Raw genomic sequence first — 18,851 nt, 5'->3', positions numbered from 1 at the left:
AAAAAAAAATAGTGATGATTGTTTATTTTTATTCCATTTTTTTTGTTTTTATAAAATCAAATATAATATCTATTGTAATAATAATGATATAATCTCTTTTTGTAAAGAGAGAATAGTTGGATCCTTGGTGACATAAAACAGAGGTACCTTATGCTTGATAAAAAAAAAAAAAAAAAAAAAGTTAGCATTAAAATCGATTCCCATCTGAACATTTTTCATTTTCCATGTATATTACCTTTTTGAGAGCTAGCTGTAGAGCCTGCGTCTCCTTGTCCAATTCCCGTAGAATATGTCTATCCATTTGACCCAGTTCTATCTTGGATCGTTCTTCAAACTCGTATTTTTCATCTGCATTTTTGGCACCGATCATTTGTCTTCCACAAAAAAAAAAAAAGTGAATATCAGAATACGAATGAAAGGATAGACTTACTTTGCCAAAATGGTATCCAACTGGTTTTTATGTTTCTCCAATAATAGGTTTCTTTGCTTTGATAATTGCCGTTCTTTTTCATTCTATTAAAGAATACAAAAGATGATGAGTGGCAAGAGAAGAAGAAAAATAAGATCATTTTTTTACCTGAGCTCGTTGACAAACAGCTATGGTCTCTAAAACAGTGGTTTCTTTTTTCATTCGATCCAAAAGACTTATTAATTCTGGGGTAATACTGGTGACTTGTACCATTGAATCCAATAACTGATCTAATGAAAGGGTATTATTGCTGTTGTTACTCCATTGTTGAGTTGTAATATATTCCTGACGTACTTGTTGAATAATAGCTGGATCCAACTGCGACAATAAATCCAAACTGGGTATATTCGTATTGGTTGATTTACTCGTTTGTCCTTTACCCTTAGTTTGGTTAGAATTAATTTAAAAAAAAAAAAATTAGTTAGTCAATGTAAGTGGTCCTTCTTTTCATATTATATTTTATCTACTAATGATATTTACTGCTTTTGATAATAACGACCGAATCACATTATTTCCATCATCCATACTCTTTCAGATTGAGAAATTTATAGAACATAAGAAAAAGGAGAAGAGAACAAGAAAAAGAAAAATCAAGAGGCAAGACAAAAAAAGAAAGATTTTCGAACGCCGTATTTTTTTTTTTTTAATTCCAAAATAAAATAATAAAATAAAAAAAGAGCCACTATACTAAAATACTAAATTTGAGAATAATGACCAAAAACAAGGTCATAACCTTCAAAAATATGAAGAATCTTATTCTTGCGTCTGTAACCAGAGAAAGAATCCAAAGTTCCCATCATACGACCCAATTGTTCAACATCAGTCTTGTCCAAAGATGAATCAGTTTCTTCTTCACTATCGGCCAAATATTTGTTCCCTTGAGAAGCAAAATAAGTTACAGTAAAGTTGGATGGTTGGAAGATATCGATGACTTGACGAATCAATAAACAAAGAGCATCAGTACGTTGATCTTTGGAAGATTTACCAGGGTGAGAGATAGGGGTAGATGGAATGGTAGTTTCAAAAGAAGCATAAGAGCATTGAGGTTCAGGAGTAACATGAATGGTATAATAACCATCATCCAACAATCCATTTGCAGAATAGCCACAAGGCTCAAACAAAAATGAATCCACTTGAGCATCAGGGTAAAGTTTGTGTAAGCCAGTTGATTGATCCACACGCCGTCCGCCAGGAATACCAGTAGGTTCATCACCTTGTTGATAGAATGCCTCCATTGCCTTGGGGTTTAATCCAGTCATCAAGATTTCAACAGTTTCATCGTGAGATCGATAATCCAATCGTTGATGATGAGATTGTTGTTGTCTTTGTTGAATGCTGGTGAAATAATCACTACGGTCGGTATTGGTGTTATCCATTCTTCTCCAAGTACAATCATCTTGACCCATCCATGTAATATCATCATCAGCTTCTTCCTTGATAACTCGTTGCATTTGTTGTTCATGGAATCCTTGATATTGTTGATGGTTATAGACCGGAGTTGTCAAATATAGATACCATTCGTCCGCATTTGTATCACCAATGATATAAGCAGCGCCATTATCTACCAAATATAGACAGATCGTTTTTTTAAAAAAAAAGATCCATGTAAAAAAAAAATATCATTTAATATCTTACCGAAATATGAATCCAAGTATTTGACTTCATTGTCCCAACTACGATGTGGATCAGGTTGTTTTTCAGGAAACATGAATGATTTTCGAGAATAGAATAGACGATAAACAGAATCCAGACCACAGTAAGTTTTTGCAATGTTAATGATTCCAGGTAAAGCATGTAAAAGAGTAGTAGTACCGCATGTCTTGATGATGACTTTATGTGGATAAACAAACATGGATGATTCACTATAAGATTGGATAAGAGTCAAAACAACAATAAAAGAAAAGAATAAATGAAAAAAAAATTACCTTAATAAATAAGCATCCACATGAGCATTATGAATGACATTGAGGACAGTACATTTGACAGTAGCAAGCATAGCATCCCATACAGGTTTTTCTACGGTACGAAGGTTCTTGTCACAATAGGTATCATTGTTGGGTGTAGAAGGAGTTGAGATATCAGATAAATCAGAATCACATGCATCCACAGATGGTAAGGAAGAAGTAGAGATAATAGGATTAGGAGAGAACCAAATTTCCAAAAGTTTTTCAGGACCTTCAAAACAGCCTTGTTCAGCACTATAGTTAGCACCAGAGGGAGGAGGAGCAGGTGGAGGAGAGACAGGATTGTAGATCATAATGTGTATATTGTTTGTTTTTTTTGGTGTTTATATGTTGTTATTGTTTTGTTGTTGTTGTTTTTTTTAATACTTGAGAGAGAGAGAGAGAGAGAGAGAACCAGCAGTTGGAGTTGGTTGATATAAGAAGTTTGTGGGAGTAAGAGAATAAGAAGAATAAGAAGAATAATAAAAATATATAAATAAAAAAAAGAAAGTTGAAGAGTAGTGTAAAAAAAAATATAATTAAATGTAAGGGATGTCAGGACCAAAAGTTAGAAAAGTGAAGCCGGAAGGGTAAGCTAATCAAATAACGAACTAGATTGTTTTTGAAAGAGTCAGAGCGCATAGCAGGGTGGAAAAAAAAACTATAAAGTGTAAGTTGGTTTTTTCAAAAGTAATAAAAGAGTAAGGGTTAAATCGAATTCGAAATAAAACTTGTAATACTGATAATGGTATAGGTAAAAGTAATAACCATTCGTAGGTAAAACAATAAAAAAAAAAAAAAAAGAAAAAGTGTAAAACTAAAGGAAAAAAAAAAAAAGAAAAAAAGAAAAAAAAAAGTATTTTTTTGTCCCTTTTTTTTTTGTACAAAATTTTCACTTTCCCCTTCTAGTTCGTGACTTGATTTCGTTATGGCTGGATTTCTCCCCCTCTTTATTTTTGGGTACAAAGTTCATACACTAAAAACCGCGTTTAAGTGGAGAGGAAGGGGGAATGGATCGAGTATTCAATGTTGTTAGGAAAATAAAAAATGATTCTAGCGTTATATGGTATAATGCATTTCTATTTTGCCTTCCCTCCTTCATACATAAATACTACATCTATTGACTTGATGAATTAGTACATATACAAAAATTGAATACATCCATCATCTTTTGTTCTCTTTATTTTTATTTTTTTTTTTACAATAACACCCGTCTATCCAATATGATATTTGCTTAGTATCATTTCTTTCATGATATCATCATTCAACTATATCAACTTATATATAGAAGATGAATGGCGGTGGTTGAAAACACATTTTGGTGCTAAAAAATCTTTCAATCAAGACCTTTTTTTTTTTTTGCCCATGTGCATATGCCATTCTGATATCATAGATACGATGATGATGATAATGATGATCATTGTGACAATCCTGGTGACAAGAAGGATGATGATTGTGGATGATGATCTATAAGAAAAAAAAGAGTACTTATCCTTTATATGATTTCTTCATAACTGACTCATGATAGCTAAACGATGATGAATGATTTTGAATTTCCCGTGATACGTTCCACCCCCTTCTTTCTCTCTTGTGTCTCTCGCTATATCTTCCCGACTTACCGGGATACCTTATGAAGATATTATTTTCTCATGCATCTCAAAATAGTATTACCCTTATGTGTGAGATAATAAATAAGAACAAAAAAAAAAAAGAATGTTCATGATCAACAGACTACAAGTTACAAAATATTATTTCTTTGACAATGTTGGAAAAGGAAATCATTTTCAGCCACTGCTCTTGAGTTTCTTTCTGCCTTCCATCAATCAATTGCCCCCTTTAGAAAATCACACTGATCATTGCACAATCATACACAAAAAAAAAAAAAAAAGATCATCCCCTGCTATGATCTTTTGTCCATTTTTTCTACAACGAAGATCATGATAACAATGGTTACATGTTGATGATTCTTGTGGTAATGAAGATGACTATGATAATAATGATAGTGATGATAGTATTATGGATGAGGATGTTATTAATTATGATGATGATGAGGACAATAATAAGTTATAAATATGGTGATGATAGTTGTTCTGGTTCTTTATAATAAAAAAAATGGAACGATCTTTTCCCTCTTTTTTTTTTTAAAAAAAAAAAAGGATCATCATCCAACATCCATCATCCATTAGACTTTTATTTTTCCGTAGAGTTGGAATGCAAAAGAGATGTGATTATTCTTTTGCCTTCTTCAAATTCGTTCAAAAAATCATCAGTGGTATTTTTATGGGGATAAGGCTCATTTGGAATGTCCTTGCCGAGGAAACGACATAAAGGTTCCCAACCGTCTCCAAGATGTAAAATGAGCAAACGATCAGCAGGGATTGTTTTTTTGACTTGTTCTGTATGATCGTTGAATAATTGACACATGTATTCTTTATCAGCTGGCTTTTCCAAATGTTTTCCAAGCTTGCCATTGAAAGTAATGTGAGAAAGAAACTTGGTCATTGCTTCTGCACCTATGGTCATTGGTGTCTCAGCAAATTCTTTCAAAATGGTCTTTTGCATGGACTTGAACCAGTCTTCTGCAGGTCGGATGGTCAAGATGACTTTGGCATCAGGGTATTTTTCGCTCAATTCTTTATAAAATGCCGCGGAAGGGAAGTCCAAGCTGGCTGTATAGTCTCCGTATACTTTTTCCCACTCATCCTCATGTGTATCCGGATGATCGTATGCTCGATGAAATACACCTAAATCTGCTGAATCATCTTCCAGTATACTTAATCCATGATGTGTCCGATACCTATGCCCAATAATCGATAAAAAAAAAAAGATGATGCTCCATTGGTGGATGTATTTTTTTTTTTTTTGTTATGCATTACCCTAATATTTGAAGAGCTTTTAATAGACTCATAGTCCCAGTTCGCCCATAACCGGCACCAATAACTTCAAGAGGCATGATTATTGATTGTTAATGATTTAAATGGACATATAAATGAAAGGATCAGAAATCAACGACTTTTATATTGTTATGATCATTTTTAGTTTCTCAGAATATGATCTCATACCGACTGTTAAACCTTTGATACAACGTTTGTAGACTCATCAAAAAAAAAAAAAAAAAGAGAACTATTTTAGTGTACAGTTATCAGGTCTTTTATAAAGTTCAAAACCATTTGATCATCATATTATTATTTTTTGATTCGTGTCGTCATGTCTGTATTGGAAAGGGGAAAACAGTTTTCGAATTCCTCATATTATTGGGGCAATTTTCTGTCATCGTGCATTTAAGTTCCCAGATTCGGCTTTCTTTCGCTCCTTTTCCTTTTCTTTTTTTTTTTTTTTTTATCTTTCTTTTCCGCTCTCTTTTACCCTTTTTTTTTTCTATTTGTCTGTCTTTGACTTTTTTTATTTCTAATTCTTCTTCTTTTTGATATCAATAGAATGCGACTGGGTATATATATACTATTAAATGAATGTGGATATATGATAAGATTGAACTATATGACTGATACACGACGTCATTGGATTATACAAGGATATTCTTCCAAATGAAACTAGGATCAAGTCTGAATTGGGATCGATGTACGATAGAATTTTTAACGGGATTGATTCGGATGGGCAGCAAAAAAACTAATGGCGATATCAAAGCTACGTCAATGATAGTACAGAAGAATGACAGGAGAATATGACCGTAGACCAGCTTTCGCGTTTTTGTTTATAGCACCATTTTTTTTTTTTTGAATGGAGAGGTAATAGAAAAGATAAAAAGAAAAAAAAAAGGTACTACTGACAGTATCTGTACTAATTGTATAACTATTATTTTATAAGGAACACTGTCGCTACAAACGGTCACTAAGTTATCAACAATCGGTGGAATCATTCAACGTCAGGCATATCAGGAATAAATACATATCACCAATTATTTATCAGAAATAGGAATTACATAAAATAGTGAGAGACAACAACAAAGATTGAACAACGCAACAATAGTTAGGATTTCATATTATATGATTCAAGCTAGTATAGATGTCAGTTAGTTTAGTGATCCTTTTTTTTTATTGGTGAACAATAAACTCTATATATATATTGGTATTGTGATATATAGGAAAACATCTTGTGATAATGGCTGTGTATGCGACAACGATGATTGTAAATATTGGGAACGTGATTGGAGGGAAGGGAATTCAGTAGACACGTTAGAAAATAAAATGTCCAGCATAATTCTCACTTGAGTTAGTATGAGGGTATGGTTCATCCGGTATAGGTTTATCCAAGAATTGGCAAAGAGGTTCCCAACCATCACCTAAATTCATGATGAGCAAACGATCAGCAGGGATAGTTTGTTTGACACGTTCATTATGTTCATTGAATAATCGATACATGTACTCCTTATCTTCTGTTTTGGGGATACCATCTTCATCCATGACACCATCTAGCATGATATATTTCAACATTCTACGTACAGCTTCCTTATGACCTTGTAATACATGGGTAATTTGTTTGAAAACCGTCTTTTTCATAGATTCATACCAACTTTCAGGACTCCGGATAGTTAAGATAAATTTGGCTTCAGGATACTTTTTACTAAGTTCTAATGGGATCGTAGATTAGATACCTCTTTTTTTTTTTTTTTTTTTTTTTTTTTTTTTTTTTTTTTTTTTTTTTTTTACATGTATTTTACCTTTATAAAAGACAGCGGTTGGAAAATCTACAGCTGCTGTATAATCTCCATATACTTTATCCCATTCATCATCATGAGTATCAGGATGTTCAAATGCTCGGAGCCAAACACCAGGATCTTGAGTTTCATCCCCATACAGGTTAGAACAATGATGAGTCTTGTAACTAACAAAAAAGAAAAAAAAATCATTCCAGATTTGGTAATTCCTTTTTCCATTTATATTATTTACCCTAGTTTATTAAGAGCAGCCTGCAAGCTCATTGTTCCAGTTCGCCCAACACCAGCACCGATGACTTGAAGAGATGATGTTGTCATAGAAGGAATATGAAAAAAAGAAAGAAAGAAAGAAAGAAAAAAAAAAGACTAATCTAAAGGAGGTAACAAAAACAAGTATTTATGTTAAACAAATAAGCATGATGTTTGATTATCATTTGTTTATTTATTTATTGTGTATTTACAGATGATGTGAAAAAAAAAAATCAAATACTTCTTGGTTATGATCTTTTTTTATTTGAAATCTCACGTTTCCCAATTTGGCTCTCTTTACCCCCTTTTTTTTTCTTACTTGCCCTTTCTTTTCCCGTCCGCTCAATTTTTTTTTCTTTTCCTTTCACTTCCTTTTTTTTTTTTTAACTCCTCATATGTCGATAGAATACAACTGGAAAGTGAATAACTAACTGAGTTCAACTGGATGCTTGTACAAGAATGATAGGATTGTGAAAGGAATGGAATGTAGATCAATTAGGTTATGACAGTAAAAAGATAAGACGAACAAAAAACAAAAAAAAAAAAAGAGAAGCTCATTGAATTTTTTTTTTTTTTTTTTTTTTGTAGTTTCTCTAAGTTGGGTACTGGAAAATAACATATCAAGCGAAAACATAACCTTATTTATAATACCAATTTATGGATGTAAGGTAACAATAAAGATGACGATAAAAAAAGATAGTACAATATCAACTATGGAAGATATACTAACATCGTGTAGATAAACAATTACTTATAGGGAGAAACATAAATGGAATGTCGGCAACAAATACATAATGCGAATTTCTTGTTTGAAATTGGGAAAAGGATGATAAAAGAATATATGAAAGATTCACGAAAGACAAATAATGATTGGGAATTGGATGTAGTTTAGTTTAAGGATTTTCTTTTTTTATATTTTATCGAAAGACAATAAAGGATTATAATTTCATTTATTTATTTGTGTTTGTATTTGTTTGTATATTATGATCAACATCTTATGATAAGAAAAAGTAATTGATCAACCAACGGCATAATATTTGGATAGGAAATGGATGGCGAAATGTTAACAGAGATTAAGAAAAGCCACCTTTTCATAGAAAGTGTCTCTTTTATTCATATGTGGATAAGGTTCATCCGGAATAGGTTTACCCAGAAAGTGGCATAGAGGTTCCCACCCATCACCTAAATTCATGATGAGCACACGATCAGCTGGGATAGTTTGTTTGACACGCTCGTTATGATCCATAAATAATCGACACATGTATTCCTTGTCGTGTGCCCTAGGCATGCCTTCTTCATCCATGACACCATCTAGCGTAATACGTTTTAAAATATCACGTACTTTTTTATGATGACCTTTCATTGGAAGATTGATTGCTTGGAAAACTGTTTTTTGAGTGGATTCATACCAACTTTCAGGACTTCGGACGGTTAAGATGAACTTGGCTTCAGGATATTTTTCACTAAGTTCTATGATAGTAAAAAAAAAAAAAAAAAAAAAAAAAAAAAAAAAAAAAAAAAAAAAAAAAAAAGGAAGCACTGTAAGGGAGGATGAACATTTTTATACGCTTGCGATCTCACCTTTATAAAAGACAGCAGTAGGGAAATCCACAGCTGCTGTATAATCTCCATATACTTTATCCCATTCATCATTGTGAGTATCAGGATGATCAAATGCTCGGAGCCAAACACCAGGATCTTGAGTTTCATCCCCATACAGGTTGGCACAATGATGAGTCTTGTAACTACCAAATAAGAAAAAAAAGAGTTATCACCATGTCAGTTTTGGTAATCCCTTTTTCCATTTTTATTATATACCCTAGTTTATTAAGAGCAGCTTGTAAGCTCACTGTTCCAGTCCGTCCAAAACCAGCACCAATGACTTGAAGAGATGATGCTGTCATAGAAGAGAAGATTGGATGAAAAACGAAGGAAAAAAAAAAACAAGAAGTCTACAAGGGGTTTAGTAAAAGACCAGCTATTTATAATAAAGATCTTTATAATAAACAAACAAAGACACAAAAGAACTTGTTAATTACAGTATTATTTGGTTTTACTTATTTTGTACCAACAGGTGACATGAACGTTCCTCAGCAAGTAATATCACATACTATATTTGGAAGCAAAATGCTTTGATGCATGACGAGTTTTGTGCGTCACTTTATATCAAATCCAAAAGAAGTGTTCTTTTTTTTTTTTTTTTTTTTTTTTTTTTTTTTTTTTTACAACAACACAACATTGACAAGGATGGGGACAATGATGTTTCACTTTTAATGGTTCATTTTTATTAAAGTCTATAAAGAATCCTATACTATTGCTATGATAATGACGATAAGTGATAATTGAAAATATTGAACACAACAATAATGATAATAACAAATGACTGCGATAATAGTGGAAAAAAAATGACTTTATTGGCATAAGAGATCATATATTAAAAGACTAACGTTAACTACCAAAAAAAAAAAAAAAAAAACCAATCATTTGTACCAAATATATATGTGTGCGTTTGTGTGTGTGGAGAGAGAGAGAAAGAGAAAGACGATCAAACCAGATGAAATACATCAAGACAATACTATTACATAGTGGACTTGCTTGGCTTATCCAGTCAAATCCTTACTTCCATTGCGTTCTGTTGATACTGCCATATATACATCCAACCAATCCTATTCTATGTATGTCCAATCGATCCTAGTTTACATCTACCCAGTTGCTTCAGTTCTATAGCAGTCCAGTTGTTATTCTATTCATTGAAAAATACAAAATAAAAAAAAAGCCAAATAATCGGTTGATAAGAAGTTCCAAAAAGAAAGAAAGCTATGGAAGGAATGAAGAACCAAAAGGATGAATATTACCTGAAGCATAATGTAGGTAATAGTAGATTAGTATTCTTGGTCCACTAATCCTTCCTGATTTCCTATTTTTCTATCATAACATGTGCATATAATATCTAATGACATTTAACAATCGAAAGAGGGGTATAAATAGAAGAAGAAGAAAAAAAAAAGGAAAGTGGAAAGAGTTTGTTGAGAAAGAGAAAAGTCATTTTCTTGACTCTCTAACTTTACTTAATTTTATGTGCTGGATTTGAATCTTTTTTTTTTTTTTTGATGATGATGATACAGTGTTTTCAAAGTTTTTTGTCGTGTCACAAGAAAATGTTTTTCGTGATGTTATAAAATAAAAAATCGTACTTTCCCAAAATGAATGTCGCATTACCACTTTTTTAGATATCGCTTTAGAGATGTCGGTAGAGTATGTCATTGATTGATGATTGATGATTGATGACTGATTGTTAGCTGATTCTTTTCAACAGGCCATCTTTGGAAAAAAAAGAACTATATTTTTTATATTGTATCATATAAGACAGGGGTATACTAATGTAATATTCATATCTTGTGATGTTGATGTAAATTTGCATAATAGTTCCTTTCTTTTTTTTAAAAAAAATCATTTACTGGGGTCTTCTTTGTTTATTTTCATTAACTGAGACATTCGATCGATCGATAACGAATGTAAATTTGCATAATAGTCCTTTTTTTTTTTCTTCTGAGGTATTTTTGCCAGGTTTATTTTATTCCTTGATCAAGTGAGAGATATAAAAGAGCGCTATTTTATTTTTCGTTTTTTTCTGTTTCTTTTTTCTCTTTTTTTTCCTTTTTTTTTTCTTTTTCTTTTAATTTCTTTATCTATTTTGATATCAATTTTTAAACCAATCTACAAGCATACAAGACCTTTATATCCATTCATACCAAATACAAGTTTTTTTTTCTGGACTACAACCTTACAAGAATCAAGACGGGCCTTTAGGTCCATTTGCTTTTTTTTTTTAATATATACTTATTGGACTTCCTTCTCTCTGTACCTTGCTTAATAGTAAGTTTCTTTTAATAATAATAATAATAATAATAATGATACAGTATATTAATCATTCTCTTTTTTTTTTCTTTTTGAAATCTCCCTTGGTGCTCAAAGTGAATATCTAACTGTAACAGCAACATATTAAACTATGTTATCGCCTCTTCGGAGGACGCATTTAATGCTTCTCTACAGGTAATTTGAAATAAATATAAAAAAATGGATATGTTGACTAAATAATATTTTATTTTCTGTTATTCAAAATACTCAATGGAACTACTATCACTCCTTTTCTTCTGGTTCTTTTTCTTCTTCTTATATTCTCTATTTGGTTATGCGTCAACTCTCTCTTTTCTTCCCCGTCATTTATTTTCTATCCTTACGATATTTTATTTCCTATTTTTGCGACATCTTATTCTTTGAATTCCGTCATTTTTTATTGAATAAAGTGTACATGATAATACAACAAATACATTGAATTAATTCTGCTTAATCAAATTGATGTCTTTATTATTATAATTTACGCATAGCGTTGCTTAAACTCTTCGACGAGTCTATTAAAATCATCACCAGTGTTGGTGGAGGGGTAAGGTTCATCGGGGATATCCTTACCAAGGAAACGACACAAAGGCTCCCAACCATCTCCCAAATTCAATACGAGCAGACGGTCCGCGGGGATAGTACGTTTCACTTGTTCAACATGATCATTAAACAACTGACAAATATATTTCTCATCATGAATCTTGTCCACATCCTTTTCAAGAATGCCACCAAGAATGGTATGACGTACCATGGCAACCACTGCATCGTTATGTTTGCTTACAGATTCTCGGTTGCTCGATACATGCTTGAACACAGTATTGTGCATAGATTTGTACCACGATTCTGCACTTCGAACAGTCAAAATCACTTTGGCATCAGGATACTTTTCACTTAGTTCTATATATAGTCAAAATAAAATAAAAATGTTTGGTAACTTTTTTTTTTTTTTTTTTTTTTTTTTGGGACACTTGCCTTTATAAAAAGTAGCTGTGGGCCAATCAACAGCTGCAGTGTATTTGCCATAGACAGATTCCCATTCATCTTCATGATGTTCAGGATCATCATATGCACGACTCCAAACAGATGGATCTTGATTTGGATCTGACATTAAGCGCACCATATGATGAGTACGATAGCTTTATTTTTTTTTTTTTTTGAAAAAAAAAAGATTAGGAAAGCATATGATGTTAGACCCTCTTGAATATAGGATGAATCTTTTTATGTTGACGTTTACCCTAGTTTGTCAAGAGCATGATGTAAACTCATAGTTCCTGTTCGTCCAAATCCAGCACCAATTACTTCAAGAGGCATGTTTGTTTGTTTGTTTGTTTGTTTTATTAAGTATTAAATGAAAAAAGAAAAAAAAAAGAAGTAAACATGGAAGACTTTTTATACAAGTATAATAACCGAGCACAGGCGTGGAACCCATTTTTTTTTTTTCAGCTCAGAAAAACTTAAATACAGAAGTTGTCTGATTGCGCGCCATATTGTGTCATACGACCTCATATATTAGAATTTTGAGTTTCTAAATCGGTGCAATAATTGACCCGACGACCGATTTTAACGGAATACGGAAAAAAAAAAGTGGCATAAACGTTTACTTTATTCTTGATTTTGATTTGTGTATATATATAAAAAAAAAAAAAGGTGATAGAAATATATATAATATATAAAAAAAAAAGAAGGAAAACCTAGCAAACTGGTAATGAATTACTATAGAAGGAGTAAGGGGGGATGATGACTATGATAATAATAAAAAATAATGATGATGATGATGATAAAACAAAAGTAAACACTAAAAAAAAAAAAGCCAGGCGAAATAATATCTAAAGAGCTTCATCTTCATCCATGGTAGCAGGTAGTTCAGAGGGTTTGACCATACCAGGAATACGGAGGGCCTTTTCACGTTCTTCCTTACGTTTCTTTTCCATCTCAGCTTCCTTTTCTTCCAAGTATAGTTCCGCATTTTCACCAGCAAATTCCTTCAGTTGGATGAGGAAATCACGGACTTCCAGTTTGAATTGTGCTGGAGAACTGTTGTATTCAAACATCGCCATCACGAATAACTTGATTTGACCACTAAATAATAATTATTATTATTATTTTTTTTTAAAAAAAAATTAAATAGTTAGTTACATACATTCTTGATCACTTGATTTCTCTATCATTTTACCTTTGCAAATGTGGGAATGCATTTTGTAACAAAGCCGTGACATATCCTTCTAAGAATTGAGCATTGGTCATGTTGGGATCGGATACTTGAGATGGGTTGAATAAAGGTACTTGAATTTGATTACTTGTGACTAAATGGAATAGTTGTGCTAGTACCTCAGTTTGTCCCTTGAAACCTAGAAAATAATAATAATAATAAAAAAAAAAGTCAACACATGTATGACAATAATTTTCTTTTTTTTTTCCTTGAATTTTTCTCCAGACTTACCACTCTTATGATCACGATCTGTCAAGACAAAGAAGATATCTTGAAGAATACTGAGATAGTATGTTTGATAGAATCCACCAGCAATAGAAGGATCCGTACGACTAACATTTTCCACAAGTTCAAAACAGATTTGAAGACCAGTATCAGCAATATCACGCATAGTATGTTTAAAACCCCATACCACGCTGTCAATCACCAATTTGAATTGTGCAGGGGCAAGATCAAGAAGTGCTGGCAAGAAAAAAAAAAAAAAAAAGAGAGAGAAAAAAAAAACATGTTGGTAAGTCAATCGAATTACATATCAAATTATATATATATATATATATACCTTGGAAACAATGTTGGTTAATGGCCCGAAGCATATTGTAAAATCCAGTACGATGTTCAGGGAATTCAGAGAAATCCTTGGTAATCATATTCAAAGTAGGTTCAAATGTTGCTTCCAAAATAACAGGCACACGAGGAGTTAATAAGTTCTATATAATAGTATCCATCGTTAGTATACATATTCTATTTCCATATTCCACATGTTTCTTTATCACTTACTCCTAGTTTGTCCACCATGGTAGCAATGACACTCAGAACTTCAGCATCCTTTGCAATATCCACACCTTGTCTATAATCCGACAACACGGCTTCAAAGAAAGGACCAACCATATTATCATTGACAGCAGTAAGATCTTTGGCACAAGCGACATAAGTATCAACCAATTTGAGGATTTCTTTTTTGACCAAACGAAGACCACGAATCTTAGGAGTTTTGGTGGCAATGGCTCCTAATAAAAAAAAAAAAATGAAAATAAGTGAAACAAAAAAGTCATTCAGTACATCAAATCTTTTTTTTTTTTTTTTTTTTTTTTTTTTTTTTTTTTTTTTTTTACCTTGTGAGGCTACTTGTTGAGAGACCATATTTCCAACAATACCATAGAGAGCAAGTAAATCATTGTAGAGTTTGCTAAGTTGTACAATAAAAGCAGATCCAACAGAACTACAAGCTGATACATTCGTCTTTAATACATTTTGAAGCACTTTGATATCATTGGGGTTGTTCAAAACATCCACATTTTGTTTGGCTTGTTCCATAATACCGTTCCACTAAGCAAAAAAGAGAAAAAAGAAAAACGTATAATTAGTTACCCATCCAATAATATATGTATATACTCTTAGATACTTACCGCCATGTTGGGCATTTCCATAAACTTGACAATCAATCGTTCTTGAATTGGTTTCTTACTTTGGGCAGAAATCATATAACCAACAGCTTCATAAAAGGTATGGATCTAAGAGCAGATGCACAAAAAAAAAAAAAGTATTGTTAGTGAAATTCGAGAATTAAGAACGGTTAGACAAAGACGAAAAAGGTTGCTAGTATATTTTTCTTTTCTTTTCTAGGTGTTACCTGACTAGGGGACAAATCGGAAGTGATATGATCAATAGTTGCCAAAATTTCATCAATGAAAGGTTGTCTTTCACCAGCTTGTTGTTCAACAAAATAGCGCATACATTTTTGGGAAATTTTGATAAAAGTATCACAAGCCATATCTTGAACACCTTCATGAGATTCGTGCATGAATTCGAATAGTTTGTTGACCACTGTCTTGAGGAATTTCCAATGAGCCTTCAAGAATCGAGGATATTGCCCAACAGTATACATGATATTGGAAGCTACTACAGCCTTGTTGTCCTTGCCACGTTTCATTTCACAAAGACTAAGAAGTTCCTTGATCACGGTCACCAAGAATCGTTTTTCTGTATCTTCATTCATAGCACCAGAGATAGAACCAATAGCCCAACAAAGTTTGTTCAAATTTTGCCATGACCATTCCGTACCATCCATCTATTAAACCAAATACACAAAAAGATGATCAATTCACTGTTTTCATCTCTTTATGTTTCTTTCCTCTCTTGTCACATTACCTGTCGTTGCAATTTATTGGTCATAATTTCTTCAGTATCAGCTACATCCAAGTTGGTCAAATAAACTAGGACTTCTTTCATACTCTTGTATAACACAATGGTATCACTTTCTTTCAGAGATTCACGGACAATTTCACCTTCATCATTTTCAACCACCAATACCTAACATGATACAAAAAAAAAGGAGGTATTACATATATCATATCAACACTGATTTCTTTCCTTTGCTGTCATTTTTTTCATTTATGACTTACTTCTTCAGGTTTCACCATACGTTCAATCATTACTGTACGCAAGTTGGAAAGGATATCAGTATATAGAGCTTTTCGAGGACGATAACCTTGATTTCCAGATAGATCCAATAGAGGCATATCCATTTGAGGCATTTGATGAATTTCTTCAAAGAGTTCTTGAACCTAGATTTTATAAAACGAAATTGACATGTTAACAGTTTTAAGCCTTATATTTTTCTTTTTTATCTCAACAAATAAAATATATATATATATATATTTTTACCAATTGAGCCCAATATTCCAAACAAATCTTGAATACTTCACGATCATCCACTCTTGAGATTTTGATAAGATAATAATGAGCATTCATCAATAAGCTATGACTGTCAGGTACTTGTTCAATAACCTATGATAATAAAGAATTAGTCATTTATCATAAGTATATATAAAAAAATGAATTCTACCTTGAGATGAGTGCTGAGAAAACTAGTAAGGAAAAGAGCTAAATTTTGAACAAATTCTTGATCATCATCACTACTATTTTCATATACGTTGGCGATATCTATGAAAACATTAAATTCCTTTAGTTTTAAATGTCATCCTATTATTTCAACTTTTTAACACTTACCTGTACTTGGAGGAATCATTGTATTGACAGATGTAAGGACGCTTGTGAATAAGAAACAGATCTTTTCATTGTACTTGGGTTCGGCTTTGATACTTCCAATTTCAGTCAAGCATTTGAGAGTGACATTTCGGAATTGAGGTGCTTCAAAGAACTATAAAGAATAATAAATGTTGTCAATCAAAAAGTTGTGTGTGTGACGCATCGCATGAATTATAAATATAAACTTACTCTAGTTCGGAGAGTATCGATCATATCAGTTTCAAAAACATAACCGTATGGAATCCAATTCAAAAATCGAAGTAAAGTTTCCAAAGTAGCCTTGATCAAACTTGGTTTTGTGGCACGATCCAGGACTTCTTTACAGAGTTGGTAAATTTCAAATATTTCGGCTGACATTTGATTTCGAAGATTATGAGTTTTGAGTTGGGTCATTTGTTCTGCTGAGTAATCGAAGATTTCTTCACTGTATTAAAGAAAAATAATGAATTAAAATAATGAACTATGTAGTTCAGTTTTCCATCAAATAAACGCTTTTTTTTTTTTTTTACCTTAACAATTTCAAAATAGCCATATTGTTTTCACATAATGATAAGTTGGATTTGCTAGAAGTAACGATTTCAGGAATAAACGTAGGCCAGTTACGTGGCCATTCTTGTTTTAAAATCTATTACATAAAGGAAAAAAGAAAAGTAAGAAATCACTTTCTTTTTAAATGTCATTTCTATTTTCTTTTTCTTACCTGAACTAACACCATGTTCAACTTGCTAACATAAGCACGTTCCTTTGCCAAATTAGTTTCGTCTGAGGTAACTTTGACAATCACATTGACAATGAAATAACGAATAGCTTTTTTTTTAAAAAAAAAAAAAGGAAAAAAAAAAGAAGTCAATCCTAAAGTATTTTTATATATATTTTCTTCTTTTGTTTACCATCACGACTTTCTGCCACCAAAGTATTCCATCTAGTTTGAATAAACTTTTCTAGAATTTGTAAAGCGATAAACTAGAAAGAAAAAATAAGATTAAATATATGTATTTCCTTGAATCATTTCCAAATAAACTAAAGAAATAAACTTTACCTTGGTTTGAGGTACAGTAGAACGTTCGAGAATGCCGTCCACTTTAGTCCAAGCTTCTTCGTGATCTTGGAATTGAGTTAAAAGTTGTTGAGCGATTTGTTGCTAATAAGGTAATAAATAATCGAATATTTGAATAAAAAAAAAAAAAGAAATTCATTAATAAGTGAAATAGATAAGAGAGAATAAAAAACAAAGTTTTTAATGATTCGCTTTTATTTTTACAGAAAAGAAAAAAAAATACTTACATCATTGCCAGAACCAGTAAAAAAAGTGAGAACAACTTGATCTAATAAAGCCACGTCCAGTTCTTTGCTAAAGTCTAAAATACTTTCAGCCATTGTTCTTTAAAACGATGATTAAAAAAATGGATAAAAGGAGATAGATATATATAGAGAAAAAAAGAAAAAAAAAGACGCGTTGAGAAAAAACTGAAAGAGAGAGACAAGGAAGTGACGGAGACCACAAAGGTATTTTCAAAATTTTTAAAGCTGCGACAATCGTAGGCCCAAAAGGTCAGGAGGTTTACTCATTTCACACAAACTACAAAAAAAAAAGTCAGTGAACAAGTGGCCAATCATTTTCCAGATTTTTTTTTTTTTTTTTTTTTGGCTTGATGATGATTACTTCTGAGCGAGAAAGGGAAAGGGAAAGCTTTTGCAAGTTTATATGCAAGATGGAGAAAATGAGATGGATTTTTTGATTTCACAGCCAAAAATTCGGAAATTCCTCAGCTAAATTTTGACTGTAAAATAAATCTTCGAGGGGTTATCAGGCAATTTTTGGAAAAATAGATGAAATGTTTTGATGATCATTGCACATTAGATAGAAAAGTAAGTGATGAAATAATATTGGATGATATTAAATTACTTTTTTAAGAGGAATCCAATGGTGTTAATTTTTTATTGGATAATGATCATTATTGGTTGAGGAATAAAGATATTGACACTTCATTTTTAATTTACTCTATAAATCGGGAGGTAAGGTATAAATTATTCTTAAGACAAGTGAAAGAGAATGTCTTCACGTACCTTCAGTCCAAATTTAGTACAATGATGATGAGCTTTGAGTTGAATTACAAATGTATAAAAATGTACATGTCAGTCAGAGTTGATGTTATGAAGCAAAAGACAATGGTTTGAATTCTTTCGAATGATTTTGTCTCACTAAGGGACAAACTAACCGGCGAAAAGTCATTATCTACTGTTAATCGAAGGGAGTTTGACCTATCGTTCGTTATCCATCATCGCATATTGTTCTGTCCAGAATCACTATCAAATTAAAATGATGGGGAATATGATTCATCTATGCAAGCAAAAAAA

General features: G+C 32.0%; 7 protein-coding genes across 7 annotated transcripts; all 7 read right to left on the bottom strand.

The window, feature by feature from the left end:
• Positions 1-7: 7 nt before the first annotated feature.
• On the bottom strand, positions 8-1,025 carry BX664DRAFT_319601 (uncharacterized protein). Its single transcript, XM_051542970.1, has 5 exons — positions 950-1,025; positions 578-850; positions 431-513; positions 236-374; positions 8-153 (listed from the first exon to the last, which is right to left on the bottom strand). The coding sequence occupies exons 1-5, from the start codon at positions 992-994 to the stop codon at positions 70-72; spliced, it is 624 nt and encodes a 207-aa protein (XP_051404368.1). The 5' UTR covers positions 995-1,025; the 3' UTR covers positions 8-69.
• Positions 1,026-1,082: 57 nt separating this feature from the next.
• On the bottom strand, positions 1,083-3,213 carry BX664DRAFT_319600 (adenosylmethionine decarboxylase). Its single transcript, XM_051542969.1, has 3 exons — positions 2,395-3,213; positions 2,105-2,331; positions 1,083-2,030 (listed from the first exon to the last, which is right to left on the bottom strand). Exons 1-3 carry the CDS (start codon positions 2,724-2,726, stop codon positions 1,165-1,167), a joined length of 1,425 nt encoding a protein of 474 aa, XP_051404367.1. The 5' UTR covers positions 2,727-3,213; the 3' UTR covers positions 1,083-1,164.
• Positions 3,214-4,563: 1,350 nt separating this feature from the next.
• On the bottom strand, positions 4,564-5,517 carry BX664DRAFT_381458 (P-loop containing nucleoside triphosphate hydrolase protein). The gene is made up of 2 exons (XM_051548965.1): positions 5,289-5,517; positions 4,564-5,209 (listed from the first exon to the last, which is right to left on the bottom strand). Exons 1-2 carry the CDS (start codon positions 5,363-5,365, stop codon positions 4,603-4,605), a joined length of 684 nt encoding a protein of 227 aa, XP_051404366.1. The 5' UTR covers positions 5,366-5,517; the 3' UTR covers positions 4,564-4,602.
• Positions 5,518-6,455: 938 nt separating this feature from the next.
• On the bottom strand, positions 6,456-7,479 carry BX664DRAFT_319595 (P-loop containing nucleoside triphosphate hydrolase protein). The gene is made up of 3 exons (XM_051542968.1): positions 7,320-7,479; positions 7,091-7,254; positions 6,456-7,000 (listed from the first exon to the last, which is right to left on the bottom strand). Exons 1-3 carry the CDS (start codon positions 7,403-7,405, stop codon positions 6,606-6,608), a joined length of 645 nt encoding a protein of 214 aa, XP_051404365.1. The 5' UTR covers positions 7,406-7,479; the 3' UTR covers positions 6,456-6,605.
• An 803-nt stretch (positions 7,480-8,282) lies between these two features.
• Positions 8,283-9,364, bottom strand: BX664DRAFT_319593 (P-loop containing nucleoside triphosphate hydrolase protein). Its single transcript, XM_051542967.1, has 3 exons — positions 9,155-9,364; positions 8,918-9,081; positions 8,283-8,806 (listed from the first exon to the last, which is right to left on the bottom strand). The coding sequence occupies exons 1-3, from the start codon at positions 9,238-9,240 to the stop codon at positions 8,400-8,402; spliced, it is 657 nt and encodes a 218-aa protein (XP_051404364.1). The 5' UTR covers positions 9,241-9,364; the 3' UTR covers positions 8,283-8,399.
• A 1,966-nt stretch (positions 9,365-11,330) lies between these two features.
• BX664DRAFT_319590 (P-loop containing nucleoside triphosphate hydrolase protein) lies at positions 11,331-12,567 on the bottom strand. Its single transcript, XM_051542966.1, has 4 exons — positions 12,471-12,567; positions 12,209-12,372; positions 11,644-12,133; positions 11,331-11,389 (listed from the first exon to the last, which is right to left on the bottom strand). Exons 1-3 carry the CDS (start codon positions 12,545-12,547, stop codon positions 11,715-11,717), a joined length of 660 nt encoding a protein of 219 aa, XP_051404363.1. The 5' UTR covers positions 12,548-12,567; the 3' UTR covers positions 11,331-11,389; positions 11,644-11,714.
• A 259-nt stretch (positions 12,568-12,826) lies between these two features.
• On the bottom strand, positions 12,827-18,044 carry BX664DRAFT_381454 (nuclear export factor CRM1). Its single transcript, XM_051548964.1, has 19 exons — positions 17,778-18,044; positions 17,533-17,634; positions 17,384-17,456; positions 17,194-17,300; positions 17,003-17,118; positions 16,683-16,917; positions 16,455-16,605; positions 16,291-16,388; positions 16,110-16,232; positions 15,848-16,009; positions 15,594-15,755; positions 15,076-15,513; positions 14,852-14,956; positions 14,558-14,771; positions 14,223-14,452; positions 14,005-14,152; positions 13,677-13,907; positions 13,410-13,584; positions 12,827-13,315 (listed from the first exon to the last, which is right to left on the bottom strand). Exons 1-19 carry the CDS (start codon positions 17,868-17,870, stop codon positions 13,063-13,065), a joined length of 3,216 nt encoding a protein of 1,071 aa, XP_051404362.1. The 5' UTR covers positions 17,871-18,044; the 3' UTR covers positions 12,827-13,062.
• Between the last annotated feature and the right edge of the window lie 807 nt (positions 18,045-18,851).

Source organism: Halteromyces radiatus (assembly GCF_025201355.1).
Source record: "Halteromyces radiatus strain CBS 162.75 chromosome Unknown BX664scaffold_1, whole genome shotgun sequence".
Taxonomy (NCBI): Eukaryota; Fungi; Mucoromycota; class Mucoromycetes; order Mucorales; family Cunninghamellaceae; genus Halteromyces; species Halteromyces radiatus.
Note: the sequence above shows the minus strand (reverse complement) of the source record. Positions and strands in the feature narration are given on the sequence as shown.